Below are 19,692 nucleotides of genomic sequence, written 5' to 3' on the forward strand. Positions count from 1 at the left end.
AGAGTTCTCTGTGACAGATGTCAGATGCTCTTGTTAAACAATAGGAATTTTGCTAGGGAGGAGCGCTGAAGCAGAAATTATTGGACTACATAGCTGCAATAATGATTTTTTAATTATAGTAAAGGATACATTTTAATATAGTGCTCCCACTCAACCATATTTGGAGTACCACAACTGTCCTCTGGAGCTGGAGAATTGGAGTTTCTTCCTCATAAACCATGACTGACATTGCAAAAGTAACATCCATACTACAATGAAAGGTCAGGATTTTTCCAAGAGATAATTAAGAGCTGGTGACAAATACTGTTTAAACTTCTAATGCATCAACCCAGCTTATAACCTTTTCATAAACTCTGATAGCTAGCTCAGTAAATCATTGTGGGGCAGCTGGTAGTCCTGTGTAAATGTAGATTTTTCCATGTGGAATACAAAGCTGATGAGACAGGAAATAATCAAAATGGAGTTTCCTAAAGCTGCCTTTTACATAGAAACCTAACTTATGATATTCTATTATTGCAGTTTTTGTCGTGTATTGAGTTGTAGTGCTTCAGAATAATACAACACGATGTCTTCTGTTTTGTCTCCTTTCCCTAGCCCATGATCATCTCTGCAGACGTGTGTAGCCCTTCCCTGTTGCAAAGAAGTACAAGAATGATTACTTTTGACCTGGTTATTCCTAACAATGTCACCAATTCCCACATAAATAAAAAGCAGGGGTTAATAATGGTCAGAGAGGCAGATTAATCAGAAAGTTCAGATCTGATCACTAGGGGGATCCCTTCAGCACCCTGAGGACAGTATCTCCAAAAAAGCATCTTTTATTTTGTGCCTGTGAGTGATGGCTGCAAGTCTCATAGCTTTAGAGTTGCGTCTCTTCCTTTTCCACCTCTGGAGTTTGGTCGCTTCTAGCTGTTAGAGCAGCGTGTCTGTTCTTGCCTGTGCAGAGGCTGAAGCAGGAACTCAGCTCAGGCTAGTGTTCAGACTGACGCTACTGCAGCATGGACCTACCTTAACATGTTTAGCAGGTGCAACTGAAAAGCACCAGGGGATGGCTGCACATGTAGCTGTACACATACGGTATTACCATAAATTGGTTTTGTTTTTCTCATATTTTTCTTTCCTAAGCAGCTCTTCAACTGACATAAGACAAATGCAGTTGTACAGATAGAAAAATGTCTGTCTCTCATCACTCCCTGATTTCACCCTGTCAGAAATGCAAAAATTGTAATAAATCTATGAAATACTAGATTTCCACTTTTCTTTTGCAGGTGAGGGACTGTCAGGAAGATCTGTAGAAGTTATCCTTGCTGTTACTTTGTGTATACTTTCAGTTGTTCTTTTGGTGGCAGCAGTATATGCTTTTGCAAGGTGAGATATATGTATGCTTGCCATACCATGTTTGCAAGCACTCAAAAATCTTTTAAAGAGGAGCTGAAATAGCCTTATAAATGGAACCAATCTGTCATTTCAAAATGCATTGCTTTTTTTTTTTTTTGGTCTTTTACGTAGAAACTTAGGAAGGGACTCACAAAGGCTTTAGTCTAATGAGGGTAACTTCCATTGATGAAGGAGAAAAAACATCTTCTCCAGAGGGTAAATCAGAGCAGTAGCCTATCTTACCCTTTCAGATTTGAGGATACAGATCAGAGTTTCAGCTGGCTGAAGTTAGCATGATGGCTAACCCTATTGACAGATAAATGCTCTAAATTCTGACTAATGAATTTATCAGTTAAATACATTGGAGTCTCACATGTGAAAGAGAAATTGGCTTCTAATTCAAATTGTAAACAAGACGTCCGTGTAAAGAAGCAGACTGGGTATTGCATAAGTGATGTTAGTTTGCTCATCCATCAGAGGTTCTATTCTTCCTCAGCTGCATCACTCAGGCATTGCCAAAGAATTTTTGTAGGAAAACGAAAAGAATATGTAGGCTAGATTCTTTCCATATGAATTTTAGACAATGTAACTGCCAGCTTTGACTAAATTACGCTGTTGAAAGGGAGAGCAGAATAAAGGCCAAGGAAGGATTCCTGGCAACCATTTTTCAGTTTCAGCCTGTCTAATCAAAATATTAACATATATATCCTTAAATCTTTTGCATGTTTATTTTTCACTATTATTTTCTGTTTAGAATTCGGCAAAAGCAAAAAGAGGGAGGCACGTACTCCCCACGGGATGCTGAAATTATTGATACCAAATTTAAACTGGATCAGTTGATCACAGTGGCAGACCTGGAGCTGAAGGATGAGAGATTTACACGGTAAGCATACTCCGTAGGCAAAACAGTAGTCCAAAGGGGCTGTAGCCATGACCCCTTTCTGACCTTTGCTTGTTTGGAAGTGTTTGTGGTGTTCTTATTTACACAGGTCACTGAGATCCTCTTTCAAAGAGTGACCTCCATCCTCAAGACACTTCTCACTAGCTTTTAGAAAATCACTTAATCTTTAGCTCTTTTTACAACAAGATAAAGATCTAAGTGCAAATCACTGTTTAATTGTGTTAGCAAAAAAAGAGCTACATATTTTTAAACATGCAGAATTTCTGATTTTTTTTGATGGCCCAGAGGTTTGTGTAGACTGCAAACCTACATAAACATTTTGAAAGAGTCAAACTCTCAGAAGTGCCAGTCAACCGATTCAAGAACAAATCTGTCATTATTTAATTGACATTTAGAAAGTGTCTTTTTTTCACAAAGGGATTTGCATAACATCCGTATTTCTGCAGAGCTCAGCACACTGGTTGTCCTGACATCTACTCCTTTAAGGTGTATGTAGCAATTCCAGGCTATTCGTATTTTCTGTCTCACAAAAAAATCTTGCCACAGATATTTGTCAGAAGGGAAACTGCTCTTTCTGACTGCCAGAAATATGGATATTATTCACAAAATAAATATAATGATGATTCTTAATAATATAGAACATCCAACTGAGTTAGAAATGTTTTGTGAATATTGTTTACCTGCCTGTATTTTCCCTACTGTGTCACAGATGAAACACTGTGGTAGGCAGTGTCCTTCAACACGAGAAGCCTAAATAGTCTTGCCCTAGCAGTCAGGCATCCTACTGTTGCAGACTAGGAATAGCTGGAAGATGAAAGGTTGTGGCTGTTGACCTGTTTCGTCTGAGTGTGTATATGTCTATGTGTGTGGCACAAAGTTGACTGCGTGTGCAAACCTGTTCAAAATAGTGCACACAGGAATGGCTGCTTGTAACAGATGAGAAAACATACTATGAATCATCTGGAAATCATTGTCGTAACGGATGTGGTATGTTCTGTGTGGGGCACGTGTCATTCAGATAGCGTTGTTTAGTACCTGCTCATAAGAGCGGAAAACATTCTCTGAAGACAGAACCATCGCTGATGCACTATGAAAACTGTGACTCATATAAATGATCTTGATGGATCTTCAAAATGACCTTGTTTCCAAAATGTTAGCTGAATAAGAATAGTACTAATTTTGTTTATATACTAAAGTGTTAATGGATTTTACTTCCAGATACTCTTCATTTTTCTTTAGACGCAAGGAGATATTTGTCATCCAGTAAGTTTTTGTATTATTGAAGCAACGTGGTGTGTTTTCCATTCTATTCTCTTAACCTGTGTGCTACCATACTATATTGAATGATACAGTTAATCGAAATGATACGTCAATCTTTGCAGCTATACTCATGACAAACAGTGGTATTTGTCATGAAATCATGATGACATTTTTAGTCCCTAATGTTAAGGTACAGCAGTTCCACAACTATTTTGAAGTAAATCAGGGCAATTTTTACACGGAAATTGTAACACATTATGGCAAAATAGCACTGATACATACAACCTATCCTTGAAGCAAACGTAGTGCAAATTGACATAAGAAACATGATGTTTCTTTCCTTTGTCAGTTAGAATGTATGTACTTAAGAGAAGTTCTCTTTTTTTCTCAACTGCCTTTTGTTCTCGCTAATACTGCAGCTGTTTTGTATTATGCCACTACTATCTCAGCAACATATCCACACAATCAAATCCTTTATCAGTTTGCAGAGTACTATTCTGCCACTTTTCTGTCTAAATTATGTGTAGTTTGGATATGTACAGTCTCAAATTCTACAGGGTAATTGCAAACTATAATATTTCATACTTACGTTCACTTCATTGTGTGATTTATGCACAGCAAAGCCTTTACTGAACTGTGCTTCTGCAGTTTTGGTGACATCCCCCTTATTTTAATGAGTCAATCTCACATTCTGGTTTGCAGTTTGTCATGTCCTTCCATCTGTATTTTTCTGTTTCCTCTTTCCCCACTCCTTTAATGACAAGCAAAAACTCTCTTCTACCATTCTTGAAAGGCACGTGATGCAGCTGTTAAAATTTGGATTATTATTTTTCAAATAGTAGCTGCACTGAAGCTACAGTAAGCTCCTTGCCCAGGTCCCTTGTTGGACATTATGACAAATTGTTGAAGTTTGAAGTGCAAGCACTGAGAGTTTCTCAGGACAAGATTCATGCCATCTTTTCAACTGGAAGTCAGTAAAAATACTGTGAGACCCTACTAGATAACATACATATAGTAATGAGGGCAGGATATCCTTTACCTGCTCAAAACCTTTTTGTTATGGCTTTTTTTTTAAGCTTTAATGAATGTTGCAATGTGTGTAAGATTCTCTTCTGGTAATGTCAGTGACCAAAAGAGACATTTTAAGTGTCTCTCCAATGCTGTCTTTCACATAGATGATGATGAGTTATATCGAGAAGCTGACAGAAGCATGCACCAAGGCAGCTTCCTGTAAAACCCAATGTCTAAAATATTTTTGCTGCCTGTTTTCAGACTTCCACTGTTACACCACAAAAGAACTTTTGTACCTGTTGCCTTTGGGGAATAGTGATGTAGAAGTCAATCACAGTCCCAGTTCTTGTGTTGTCCTTACAATTCTCATGATTTATGGTTAACGCAGTGACATGTTAGCATGTTAAATTATTGTATTACATGTTGATGACTACAGTGTAACCTTCACAAATTTACCATCCATTTGGAATGGGACTGTGCATCACTGCATCTGCATAACCTACTGCCATACATTGGCTGCATTTAGTCAGCTATCTCAGCTGCGTTTGCAAAGCTTGCTGTGTTGCAGAATACCAGTTTCAGTTTATGGCATCTTGTAATTGTATGAAGAAAACATAGATGGGCAGACTCCTTTTCCATGCTGGCTTGTTTGATTACTTGGATAGAAGTAAACCCCCTGAAATCTAGTCCAGCTAAGTATACTTTCTACTCTGAAAAGGTGATGAGGAGTTTGTGAGGAAAATATTTGGTGATAAAAGAGCAGTATACATTTTTTCTGTATCTACTAATCATCCCGTTCAGTGCTCATTTTAAGGAGATGCTTTGGAAACCAGGTGTTTTGTCATTTCTCAACCAGTGTATTATTTATCATGTTAGCTACTATAAATCAGTAAAGGCATGGATTTGCAGCTGACACAGTTCATCTAAAAAATCAAGATACTCTAGCCTGCTCCATCAGCTCCTTCTTGACTGTCTCTCATACATTGTCTCTTCAGACATTCTCTCATACTTAGTGAACCATGGCCTATGATCTTAGCTCATATTCTCAGACAATTTGTGCAGCTGGTATCACATGAGAAATAAAAAGAAGTAGAAAAAGGTTCTTATGTTCTGTAAGAACATGACTAGAAATATTTTTTTATCATTCTTAGCAGATCAAAAATTCAAAAGCTTGACAAGTTTATTGAACCAAAACTTAGCAAATGTTCAGTATAGGTTAATGAAACATTTTATTTTACACATTTTTATAACTTTTTTAGTATGAATTATTTTGCATTACAAAAATCAGTCTGAGCAGGAAAAAATATCAAATTTAGAAGTGCCAAGTATCCCATATTGCCAATTTTGAAACTTTTGGGGGGTCAACATGTTTTTTTCAAATCAGGAATTTCATGGCAAATCCCAATACCCAGTAGTAATTTTTTAACATAATAGTCATCAGAAAAAAATTTACTTGAAAAAATTCAGTGTCTGAAAATTATTAATACTAGCTAGTACATATACACCATCTCTCAGCAAGTCTTTGTTAGGCAATTAATTAATGGGATGTAGTTTCAGAGGGCATGCAAGGAATTAAGTCCTACTCAATTCGATGGAAAATGGGATCTGCTTTGTGAAGCCAAAATACTAACTTTGAAAGTTTAGGACATATGCTGATCTCCATGATGATGGAGATGGTATGAGACAGGCAATAACAGAAAAAAACAACCCTTGTTTAAAACATATTTAGCTTGTCAGTCTAAAGTGGATTAAATATGGTCCTGCATATGGGTCAGGAGAATCCCAAGCACAAATGCAGGCTGGGCAGAGAATGGATTGACAGCAGCCCTGAGGAAAAGGACTTGGGGCTGTTGGTTGATGAGAAGCTCAACATAAGCCGGCAATGTGCGCTGGCAGCCCAGAAAGCCAACCGTGTCCTCCTGGGCTGCATCAAAAGAAGCGTGGCCAGCAGATTGAGAGAGGTAATTCTGCCCCTCTACTCTGCTCTCGTGAGACCCCACCTGGAATACTGAGTTCAGCTTTAGGGTCCCCAACATAAGAAGAACACAGACCTGTTGGATTAGCTCCAGAGGAGGGCAACTCTCCTATGAAGACAGGCTGAGAAGAGTTGGGGCTGTTCAGCCTGGAGAAGAGAAGGCTCTGAGGAGACCTTCTAGCAGCCTTTCAGTACTTAAAGAGGGCCTACAAGAAAGCTGGAGAGGGGCTTTTTTACAACGGCATGTAGTGATAGGACAAGGGGTAGCAGCTTTAAACTGAAAGATGGGAGATTTCCATTAGATATAAGGAAGAAATTCTTCACTCTGAGGGTGGTGAGGCACAGGAACAGGTTGCCCAGAGAAGTTGTGGATGCCCCATCCCTGGAAGTGTTCAAGACCAGGTTGGATGAGGCTTTGAGCAACCTGGTATAGTGAAGGGTTTCCCTGCCCATGGCAGGGGGGTTGGAACTAGATGATCTTTGAGGTCCCTTCCAACCCTAACCATTCTATGATTCTGTGATTCATTAAGCACATTGAAAATACATATACTGTGGCCTCTCATCACCTACTTTTTGTAATATGCCCATAGAGTTTGGCAGGCCTCCTCTCAAAGCAGGGACTCATCTGCTGTGAATAGATTCTGTCACTTAATTTTCAAGGTGCACCATGTTTGGCAAGAGACAAATAACCCTCTCCTGTTCCAGGTGCTCACCTAGGAGACAACTTCTCTGGCACCCTTCCTTTGCAGTGATTTCTGCAGCAAGGATAAAGCCGTGTAGGTCCCTATTCCTTCAAATCTTTCCTTTAGAAGTTACACCTTGTGTAACCCTTGTGCTGGGTGCTTTGAGACTTTTATTTCATTCTATGTTGAGATAGCTTGTCAACCAAATGGGGCACAGATTCAGGAGAAATGTTGCTGAATTACAGACACTGTAACTCTTGCAAATATCAAGTTATTAGAACTCTTTATGGAAAAGCATTGTATATGAAAATATTGTCTGATCTCACCCTTCCTTTATATTGTGCTTTCAGTAGATGTCTATATTTGAGGTAACACTTCTACACACACACTATTTTCTCTAGACCAGCCTGTTTCTTCTTCGTTGAGTGGGGATAGGCATGGCTCCTGCCTTGCCTTTTCCTTCAGCAAGTTTCCCTTTAGGAATCAACTTTCAAAAATAAGTTTCCTGAGCTTTGTATCCCAGGAGTACAAGTTTTGTGAATGTACGTGTCCTGGTACAATGGAAGAAATGACCATGTGTTCTCTTTCCTTAGGCCTTTAATATTTAGGAAGGGTTAAGCTCCATATTGCTTTCAATTAACTTGCTAAAAATTAGTTCCTCTGTTGTTCCTAGGAAGTGTCAATGGTGCTTATGAGTTAAGCCTTTTGCCTACATACTCATTTCTGTTGTTTTATATTTGGACGAAGTTTTAACTCCCTGCGGATTTTAGATGATTGACCCAGAGAGAAAGCCGAGTCTGTGTGACAATATGGTCTTCAGTTACCACTGCCAACACAAATAAATGGCTTCTTTCTAGCTCTATCATAAGTAATCTGAGTGGGATTCAGATTTTTGATAGACTTCAAAAAAATCCCACACATGAAACAATACACTGTTTTAAAAGAAAATCAGATTTAAGGCAATAAAGCATTCTTTATCTCAGCAAATGTTTTTCTTTCCTAGTTTCAAAGTCAGACAAGTGGGAATCTGGAATTGTCCAGCTGAAATAGGGAAATTTGCAACTTCATGGTTTGATTCTAAATTGTGGTCACCAAGATACAGTGATATCTATATTCTTATGTTTTATACAAAAGACTGGGAGATATGCAGAAGATTACAGGTAGATGAATATTTTTTCATTGATGAAATACTGTAAGATTATTATTACACATTCCAAGTCAAGAGACTTGGAAAAAAACCTAATTTTTGAAGTCTGAGGGTGCTGAAACTGAGCATAGCTGTAAGGCTTTAGTGAGCATGCAAAATTCTGAAGATTCTTACCCAACAAAGTGAACATCTTTGCCACAGTCTTCAAGTTGGATATTAATTCTCATATAAGCATTTAAATTAAATAATCTTTTTTTCTGAGCTGCCAAGCCACTGCAATGTGCATTTGCTACCAACAGAAGTGTGAGAGTTTGGTAGTTCTGAAAATCGAGTTTTTCACATAAATGCCCTCAGATAAGTTAAAGTGTCGATCTGTAGATGCCTCACTTCTTTAAAAATGTTTACTGCTTGTGAAAGGCAATATATGATTATACCTTTTAAAAAAGTCACCTGTTAAAATTAAGAATTAACTAGAAAACAACATATGTAACACTAAGTGTTTAGTTCATTTCCTGAGCTATTTCAGTGCTTTACTTCTCTGCTTTGAGTGAAAGTAAAAAAAAAAAGAAAATACTGTTGAGTAAGGTGGTGCTACTGGTGCTGCTTATCTCCTATGTTCTTTGCTGTTGGAGCCATTTACTTTCAGCACTGAAGCACTAAATGACATACCCAGGTTGCTTATGTACAGCGTAGATGTAGTTTTTGTTCCCTGATGACCAAACTGCATTTGCTTACTGCAAATTAGGTGCAGTAAGCCCCTAATTGCTATCAGTTTGAGAGGAGGAAAGCCAAGAGAATTAAAAAAATTACTCGAATGTCAACTGGAAGAGTAGGGTTTTTTCTGTTGTTCTATGGTGAAGATAGATGAATTCAAAGGAAAAACAAGTGTAATTTCTTTGTGGAGACTGCTTACAATTTTGTCTTGAAAAAAGGCCTAAAATAAAGTTTACTTTCTGCTCAAAGACAAATCTATTTGCATGCAGTACATTGGCACAGCTATTAAGAATACTTTTTCTTCAGGAAACTTTAATTCAATAATGTTGCCAATATTACTAGAAAGTAGTTTCATCTGCTACATAATGCAAACAACGTAAGTGATACAATAAGCCCTAGCTACATGTCTAAACATTCTGAATAAAGGAACTTGCATGCTTTGTCATCTTATTACTTTCTCTTTCATTCTAAAGCTCTCCTTGAGTTGTCCTAGTAAGCAATTTGAGTTTGAGCCTTTTTTCTGTGAATTCTTGCACTTCTTTTTACTCCAGTGAGACTGACCCAAGGCTTTCATAGCCAGTTTGCTTTGTTTGAAGAAAACTATCATAACAAAGTATGTACCACAAAGGCATCTTTAGTAGCTTTGAAATCAACTTCTCTGATGTTTGATAATAAATGGTTCAACAATTGTATTAATCTCATTTTATTATCTAATTTAAAATTTAAATATTTAAAAATAACTTCATAAACCGAAGTATTTGCAAAGCAAACAGCAAACTGTTGTCTTTTGTACTAAAATTATGGCAGCAGTAGACATTTGTATTTGTATTATAGAATAGTTTTTGTAATATTTGTATTTAAGAATGTATGAATTTTGGAGAGTCAGACACATAAAAGGTATACTTAGAGCTTTTTTAAAGGGGCAAGTTATCTTTGAAGTTGTATTACCTCAAACTTTTTGGCTTGGTCTTTTAGACAAGCTTTGTGAGTCTGAGTGCCCAAAGTTTGGTTTCTAAATCCCTAATGCTGAGATATGCTTAAAATGGGTTCAGAGACGAAAATGATGAGCAAGTTTCAAGGCCATCTGGAAGTCCCCTGCGTATAGATGCTCATGTAACATCTTCATTAAATCTGCTGTGGGATCAAGCTAACCTTTTAATATGTAGCACAGTTTCTAAAACTGCCATGCACCAGAAGGAACGGTGAACATGTGAAAATGAGCATGAAAACAGGCACTCATTTCTAAAATCTTAAACTTGTTTTAGATGTCTGCTTAAAATGAGATGGTCACACCTATTTCTCTTCATTGATTATAAAAGAAATCTAGAGTGACTATCTCAGAAATATGTGTCTGTATTCAGTCAGACGAATCCTATCCTTATGCTCTGAAATGGCCCTTAGAAGAATGATATTGAGTACATAGTGTAAAATGAACCCTGTCAATGTATATGAAGTGGTGTGCTGGAAGTATGGATTTCCCAGGGCCATGTGAGCCCAGAGCACTGTCAAATGCTCTGGGAAGAGAATGATAGAAACTGTAATTACCATATCCATATCTGCCAATACCTGAGATAAAAACTAAGCAAGACAATCACCTAAGATACCTGACATACAAAAGTATTTGAATCCATGAGAGAAATAAATCTGGTTCTTTAGTTACTTGAGTATTTAATCTGAAACCTAGTAACATGCACAATATTAGTTTACTCTCAGCTTGCTACATTTAACAAAAATCTCTGTTGCAGGTTACTTAGTTATAGAAAATCCGTCAAGTAAGTTGATTAAAGATTTTTATGTTGTAGTCATCGGTGAGTCTCAATGTGTGGTTCTCTCCTCTATGTTTATTAGAAAAAAACTCCAAGCTGCGTATAAATCATAAAAGCATGACTAATTGCATGGTAACTGGAGAAATGCTTTCTCTCTCTCTGGGGTGAAGCCTGCATGTCTGTGTTTTAGCTTGGGAAGTAATACAGGGATATTTAAACTCCTCGAGGTTTAAAAACCATGTCATTATGAGAATGAGGTCACTGCAATATTTTACATGTCTAAAACCTTGCAATGTATAAATTTTTTTCTGCATGACAAAGAAGTATTATGTACTTTAGAATGCAATAGTAACTTTAAAAATTTCCATTTATGTCAAAACTTCGTCTTGGAATGCTACCTATAAAAACAGTCCTATCCTACAGTACTGTTAATATTAGCAACATTAAAAATTTGGTGAGAGGAAACAACAAGGGGAGAAAATGCTTCTATTTTAAGGGACTGAAAACAAAACAAATGAGCATGCTATAAGCAATTTATAATTTTCTGCCTATAAATATGTTTGTATTGAACTGAAAAACATTATTTATTAATAAACTGCAGTTAAATAAGAATAAAAAGAATGACAAAGAAATTCCCTATAGGTTTCTAATTATTCTGTCTTTACTTTCAGGCCTATAAGCAAGAAATCCTTCCTACAACATGTTGAAGAGCTTTGCACAAACAACAACCTAAAGTTTCAGGAAGAATTTTCGGTATGTTCCTAGCAGTTGTCACAACATCGCAAGACCTTCAGTCGTTTCATGTGTCACATTTCATGTCCATTTTAAGCAGGCAAGGCCGTGAAGGACTCTGGCCTTGATAATCAATACCCAATTACCAGGTTGATTGTTTAGAAAGTAATATTACACTGATTTGGATTCTGCAGTCTACACTGCAACCTGATCAGAATTACTCACCTAAGTGTCAGCAAAAGATGGGCTGCTTTAGACTCCAATCTTTGCAAGAACACCATAATATTTATGCTTTTATATACGTAGCAATGCATATGTAGTTTACTTGAGAACAGTTTATTTAGAAATAGTTTTCTAACATATATAAAGATATATGTAACTGCTTTAAGTAAGTTCATTTTCCTGAGTGATGATGACCCCAAAGCCACAGATGACATTTATTCTGTGAAATAGTGGCCCCAGTCATACTGCCATGCAACTCAGAAATGTTTTTCTTTCATAGGTTTCAGGGCAGAAAGTAAAAAGTTTGTGTGTAGTACTTTGCTTTTTACTCCTTTAAAAATAATAGGTCATCCTTGTCATGCTCTTGAGAATAGCCATATGAATAGCCTCCATCTCCTTATGTGAGTGGATGAACTCAGCAAGCCTGTCTTTCTTTCTGAAAAGAGACCAGCTTTCAAAATATACATTACATATAATGCATGTATACTTCCAAATTTAAATCTCAAAGTTTTCACTCTTTTCATTAAGTAACATTTTTACGGCTATCATATTTTTTTTTCTCAACAATATCTTCTTTTCTTGTTATTTCAGAATCTTTACCATCATCATTTTTAACACATACAGTCATTTGCCCTTCACAAAAATAATTTGTCAGTCTCCAGTGACTTTATTATTTCAGATTTCTAGATTTACCATGAATTCTTACCAATCACATTAACAAAAATGAAGACTCAACAATTGGCTTTTCTTCTGCTAGATTATAATATTTCAGTCTCTGAGGGAAAACCAACAAAAGTGTGAAAAGATTAATGGTATTTCCAACAGCTTTTTTGTTATGCTCCTTAGGTAAAATTGGTCTGGATTTAATAATAAAAAGCACCATAAAATTCTCTGAGCAATAAAGTAAGGAGAACTTTTTTTCCAGGAGCAGAAGTGTTATTTCACTTGAACAAGAGTGATTATAGTTATATTATGCATGACTGAACAGATGAAAAGTTTTACTAGCAATAACATTTTCACATATTAACGTTCATCACTGAAAAGTTTCTAGTATTACTTTCTTTAGGTGTGACCCACGTTGGGTAAGCCTTACAGCATTGTAATGCCTTAAAACTTAAACAATAGTATTTTATCAAATCAAAATCTCAGCAATCCATTTCAAATTTAGAGAAATACAAGTAGCTGAGGCCTCATTCAACTAAATTATATAGTCAACTTATAATCAACAGTTTTATATGTTATTTGGGCTTTCGTTTTATTTCTCTCTGAGCTTCAGCTTCCATGTTTCAGGGTGTGGTGATATTGTCCCAGATGACTTGTTCAAGGGCAGGCAGAATTGAGGAGAGGTCCAGTCCTTGGCTGAGAGTATATCTACAGCGTCTGTAGCACCTGTCTTATCAGATGAATAATAGGATTGACAATGCACTTGAAATGACATCAGAAATGACAATGCACAGAAACAGGCAATGCACACAACAAACCTCATGACCTGCATTGTTTCCATCCACATTCAGCATTTTAGTTCCACATAAACGACTTAAGGCTCATACAATATGTGTAGGAGATATGAGCTCAAGATACCCATGGACCATTATATCTGAAGCACATAACTAAAAGCATGGTGCTGAGCTTGCTTGGACTCTCTGGCCATCTCTGTACTAGTAAGTTCAAGTATACCAGGAAATGGACATGAGAATATGATAATTTACACTAATAAACTGTTAGTGTATTCCCTGCCTTGCATTTGGACAGTTTCAGCTAGCAGCCTTCCCCGACAATTCCAAGATATGTTTTGTTAGGCAAAATAGTCTAGAGATCATTTAAAATAGGCGCTTTGTAGACAGCAAACCTGGTTTGGAGTTTTCTAGCATAAATGTGGCTCTTTCCATTTAACTTAGTCTTGGAATCCAGGGACATTCCTGGGCTCATCTAGTTTGCTGTATTGACCAAGCTGCTGTGCCTGGAGATCTCCAAGGTTCAATCTCAGTCCACATGTGAACATGACCTGTGTCTAAACTAATGAGAAGAAAATCTGGACCTCGGAATGGATCTGAATCCATCTCTTGTCACAAAAGACAAATTTAAAGAAAGCATAAGAAGCTACAGTAACTGATGGTGGGCACCACCTAGCTTATCTTCAGGTTTCCAGCTTTCTAGATGATTCATGTATCTCTCAAGACATTTGGAAATTAAGTTTTTCTAGTAACTGGCAAATTACTGAAACTTACTTCTAGAAGTGTTTTACGATAAGTTCTGTTCATGGATAAAAAAGTGAAATACCTCTGAATGTCACCACATACCATAAATTACTACAGTAAACAAAGTGCGTATTAATTATTTCTAAATTTTATGATTGCAAAGAAATATGGTTTCTGTGACAAATTGTTATTGAATCTTGGAATCCAAATAGTCTTTCCCCACTTCTGAAAAGAATAATTTAGGCTGAAATCCATACTGATGCAGACAATTGGTATGAGGCTTTTGAGCACTTGTTCAGATATGGAAGAATCATTACAAAAATAACATAATCTACTTCTCTATTTCATCTCTACTACAGAGTACTGTACAAAGTGCAACTTCTACACTAGCTAACTGACAAGCTAAGACTCAGAGGAGTGAGGCAAATGAGGCAAGTTAAAGTTCGCGACATGCGTATGATATGGGATCCCATGGCCCATAACACCCGCAAAATGCCATGGGCATTTCATCTATGTTCTTCCTTCGTGCAAAATTCAATGACAGAAATTTTAAGGGAGAGTTTCAGCTTTCTGAATGAGAGGAAATTTAACAGCTCCACCCTTAGCCATGTTTTACTGTTCTTAACAAATCCTGACAGGAACGCACAGAAGTCACGCTACTCTGTCTGAGAAGAGAAATCTTTCTCTAGGTTCAGTTAGAGGATTGAGGCTTTGCTTCTCTAAGTCATTACTGAGACAAAAGGCAAAGTCAACTGAATAGGTAAAAGAAATGTGCCTTGAGTGTGATTCGAATACAAGATTGAAAAATAATGAGTGCCTTTAAAGATATTTTTCTGCAATATGTTACAGTCCTTCATTTCATTTTGTATTTACTTCATGCCTGTTAACCATGTTTTTAAATTCTTTAACACATGGATATAAATATAAAGCCCTTCTTTATAAGGTGATTTTAAGTCAGAAACTGTCTTTTTAGAAGGGGCATAGTCATAGACTTTTCATCCCTAGGAAACATAGTACTCAGACAGATTTTGAAGGGCACGGCTGGGAACTAGGCCCTTGTTGATTTTCAAAGGGAAATTTAACATCTAGTTGTTCTCTAGAATTCTTCCCCTAATTCTTTCCCCAAGGAAATATGTGTCAGAACTAGGAAGAGAAGTCAGATCCCTTGTCTGAAAGTCCTTTGCTTTCATTGTAAAATGAATTATTGACTAGGTTTATTACAAAAATTTTTAAATGATCCCATTTTGGTAATGCTTGTATTAAATTATTCTTACTATCTGAATCCATCAAATAAGGTTGACAAAATATTTGAATTAGCAATGAAAGAAAAACAGTGGAATAAAAACCACTCCTACTTTTTCCATTTTTTTCAATACCTGATTCATTTATCTATTAATTAACTTGCTAATAGTTGCCCATTAGATTTTATTTATAGAAGACAAACTGTCTGAAATACCTGGACAAAAGAGCACTTGAAAATAATTAACATTGTACTTGATAGTAGGGCTATCTGCCCCACTTTTGGAAGTAACCCATGTAGAGAGTAACTGTTAATATTAAAAGACAAATTTGAAGAGATTACTCAGCACAAGCAGCAAAATTTTGTATTGTACTCATTCGAAGCAATAAGTAGATCTCTCCATTTATATCTTAGCTAGATGTTGGAATAGACTTGCATATAACATTTTTCAAACAAAGGGAAAATGTCTTACAGTGTAGTTATTAACTTTGAAATTCTGGCTAAATTCTGGCTTTTCTGAGTTTTCTATTCTTTTATCACCACTACAAGATCATCACATTAATACTTTTTCTCCATTAACAAGTTGTGAAGTTGTCTCCACTCTTTTACATAGCTTTGGAAATTATACCTATTTATGTACACAAACACTCCCATCAAATAAGTTCCTCAATATGAATGATTTATCCATCTCTGCCCTTCGGTAACAGAACTAATGACCAGTTATGAAACTGCAGTCCAACCCAAAATAACTCTTCCCACCCCTTTCACAAACAGTCCCGTGAACAATAGCTAATGGCCAGTTGTCTCAACTTAATTAAATTCTCATCAGTTCTCATGCTGTGGCAAGAGCTCTCCCAAGCTACAGGAGTCAGGAAAAGGCATTATTCAGGAGTAAGGCTGAGTCAGTAGGGCATGGTAACCAAGCAGGTGACTTCATGAAAAGACAGAAAAGAACTACAAGAGGTTATAGGATGACTTTATCCAGACCTGTGAAGGTGAAAGTTCATGTAAGCTTTAATTGTTCAACTCGACAGCATTGTCTGCAGCGCTGCATCCAACGTTGCTGGTGTAGCCGGGGTTGACAGTGAGATGGAATGCTCTGTAATCTTTCAGCTGTTCTCAGAAATGCACTGTGTTGCAGAGCTAAAGAATTCTTCCTCTTACTGGAGTGATTGTGTCATTTTTTATATTCTCTGAAGGTGAAGTGCAAAGGTTTGCCAACAAACGTTTATTCCTCTGCAGGAACTTCCCAAGTTTCTTGAAGACCTTGCTTCAACTGATGCTGATCTGCCTTGGAACAGGTCTAAGAATCGTTTCCCAAACATAAAGCCATGTACGTGTGTTTACTGATACCCGTTTGGCTCTCTACCTTCGATAGTGCAGTATATATTTCGAATGCAACTGTATTTTTGTTTGATCTGTCTTTGAAATGGCAGAGCAATCATGTCCACATTATGAAATAATTTTCTGTCAAGTAATCTGTCTTTTCATTGTGTTTTTTAAAGACAGTTTTATTTGCAAGTAGCTTTCAACTTGCTCTCACAAGCTTTAATATGCAGGTGCAAGAAACTGTAGCCTTAATAGTTTCTTAGCTTTGTAATTCAAGCCATGTAGCAAACTCTTTAACATTCTTCCTTGATTTTTTTCCCTTTAGTGAGAAGTAATTTTCTCAAACATATAAAATCCACATGTTTGTGCGTTCAGCTACTTCAGGAGCCTGGGTATGCTTTCTTGTGGATATGTGTACATGTGCTGCAAAGGCTCCACAGAAGATCAGAGTGACTGTATGATAACTTATAAGCCAAGGCTAGATTTTATCACAGGAGACAGGAGTCTGTCTCTCTGTACTCAACACTGCTTCATTTTTCAGTTAATAAGACAAGAAATGTCATTATTATTTTAGGCATTAGCTGTGATGTGAGATGGGGAACATGGCATTCCTTGGTTAATAATGCTACATTCTGTGCTATTAACTTTTCAGAGCAGCTGTTCCTGCTATCTACTGCCTTATTCAAGACATACTCTAACTTACAGTTGCTAAAAAATTGCATTCATGACACACAATGAAATATAAACAGATGAGTTTCATAAATCTTTAACTTTGTATTCTGATTTTTTTCACTAAGTGGAGGACCAAACATCAAAATTTGGAATGTTTGATTTCAGCATTTGCTTATTAACGTGCGACATCTTTCCTGGTTTTTGTCATTTCTGCATACACACCACAGGCCCAAATTGGAAACCCTCAATCATTTTTTTTTTCTGTAATAATGAGCTTACCTTCTGGAAAAGAAGTAAAAGTATGTAAAAGTGCCAGGATCTATCTCAAAGCTGTGATCTGGACAGCAAGTATACAGGAAAGACTGTCAGACCTCTGACCCTGCTGTCTGACTCGCACAGAGGTTGTCTGTGCTAGAACAGCATGGCTTAGTGTACACTGACTACCTTTAGGCAGAGGATCCTCCCATATATACACCAAATTTGAGTGTTTGGCACATTCACAATTTTAATAAAAAAGTATTATATTAATATATGTGTGGAACATCAAAGGATGACCATATAGTAATGGAAATTGGTTAAATTGCCTTTTTAATTAGTGTTTTACTGTGTTAAGTGTTTTTAGATTAACAACAATAGTATTACTTTTGATTTCTTAGCACTCCAGGAGCACTTATTACATGCATCTATGGTTCTTGAACAAATCTTTTTGTTTACTAGACTTTATTTCCATGATAGATAATAACAACAGAGTAAAGCTGATGCCTGATGCTGGTATTCCCGGATCTGACTACATTAATGCCAGCTATGTGTCTGTAAGTAGAAAGTCTCTCACATTTTTACTATATTTGGTTTCTGGTAGAAGAAAGAGTCAAAAAATAACTTGCAAGAACAGGATTCAAATTTTTCTTTCATTCACTACAGCTACTGTTGCCGTGGCATGTTTCAAGTGACTTCTGTGGTGCTCAACATGACTAGTTAAAAATATAAATTATCCTATTTTCATTGCTAAGCAAGGATTTTCAGTAGTAATCAAAATTGTGTCCAGCAAATTACTTTCTATAAATTGTCTTATACCATTATCATTAAAGACAATAGTGAAACTTCCACTGAGATCAATTCTTTAGAGGCAGGCATTATTTTGTCTCTTGGTTAAGAAGTTGGAACTATTGTATACGAACAGGACAATGTAAAGGTAACTAAACTGAAAAGTTTCATCGAAATGGCTAATGATTTTGATCAGTGGGATTGTATGCCCCTTATTACGTTGTGAATATTATGGTGGAGGAAAATGCGAACAGGCTTCTTGAAGAAGAAATGAGTGCTATACTTCTAATCCTGAGATTTCTTCCTAGACCTTCCATTTTCTAATTGTATTCTCAGTAAATTCTTTGTCTGTATTTTTCTGTCTCCAGTCTTGCCTGTCTCGTTGTTTTTTTTTACATTGAAGTGCAAAATATCACTCATAATTGCACATTTATTTTTTTGTAGAAGTGGCTGGTGGTCTCGGGAGGTCAAGGCTTGATTTGCACTAAGCACTATTCAAACACATAGCAAGACATGCAGCCTGTAGTCTAAACAGATGACATAACAGCAAGTAGAAATAGTTATTTCCAGGTAACTAAGAGACATTCACAGGGAATAAGCAGTAGAGATGAGAATGGGTATCTTAACAACATCTTCCTGGTTCTGACAGGTAGCCATGCCATGTTGTTACTTAAGGCTGAGATTATACACAGAACCCCAGAGGAGACCAGACACCTTGGAGCATGGCCTGCTCTTTACCTTTCCTGTCACTGACATGCCAAGACTTAGGCAGGGAACACTAATAGCAACTTCCAAAAAGCTGCAGCAAAATCCAGCTGCAGAGTGTTCCCTGCTGAGATTTTGCATGTCTTTACCGCATACAAGCATCTCGCTTTAGGTCACCGTTCATCAGTGAACAGACGACTGTAATGTTACCATTTCTCAGGGCTAAAGCTTTGCCCTTGATGTGCTCTCACTTTCCTTATTTGTGGATGTGTGAATATATAAATGCATATAGCTGTAAATATACAATATATGTACATGTGTGTATTTACCTACCTATTGATCTAGGGGTATATACATATGCATACATATAAAGAGAGAGAAAGAGATCTTGTATAGTTTTAATGAATGGGAACCTGAATGCTACTTTATTTTCATTGGCTAAACAAGAAAAAGTCAGTAACTGAACTGTGAACTCTACATCCCTGAATTACAGTTTCTCACCTCACTCTTAAACTGGGCAGGATTAACATAGTTTCTCACTGCCACCTGTTCTGTATATTATGGATGGAATAAATAACAGGCAGCTGTGAATTATAGGACTATAATTCCAACAAGGAGCTTCGGTGGTGCTATAAACCACTGTGTCAGTTGTTTAGCACAGTAAGCAGAACTCTGTGATATTATGGACTGCTAGCTCTACAGCATAAATTTATTGC

General features: G+C 36.8%; 1 protein-coding gene across 1 annotated transcript in view; it reads left to right on the forward strand.

Annotated features, from left to right (window-relative positions):
- The window catches only part of PTPRQ (protein tyrosine phosphatase receptor type Q), a 109,548-nt gene that overhangs the window by 80,498 nt on the left and 9,358 nt on the right, over nt 1–19,692 (forward strand). Inside the window, 6 exon segments of the mRNA XM_086610727.1 lie at nt 1,269–1,368; nt 2,132–2,260; nt 10,814–10,840; nt 11,506–11,587; nt 16,469–16,559; nt 17,963–18,039. Of these exon segments, the coding sequence (XP_086466853.1) occupies nt 1,269–1,368; nt 2,132–2,260; nt 10,814–10,840; nt 11,506–11,587; nt 16,469–16,559; nt 17,963–18,039 (506 nt within the window).

The sequence above is a fragment of the Tauraco erythrolophus genome, chromosome 4 (genome assembly GCF_009769465.1).
Source record: "Tauraco erythrolophus isolate bTauEry1 chromosome 4, bTauEry1.pri, whole genome shotgun sequence".
Lineage (NCBI taxonomy): Eukaryota > Metazoa > Chordata > Aves > Musophagiformes > Musophagidae > Tauraco > Tauraco erythrolophus.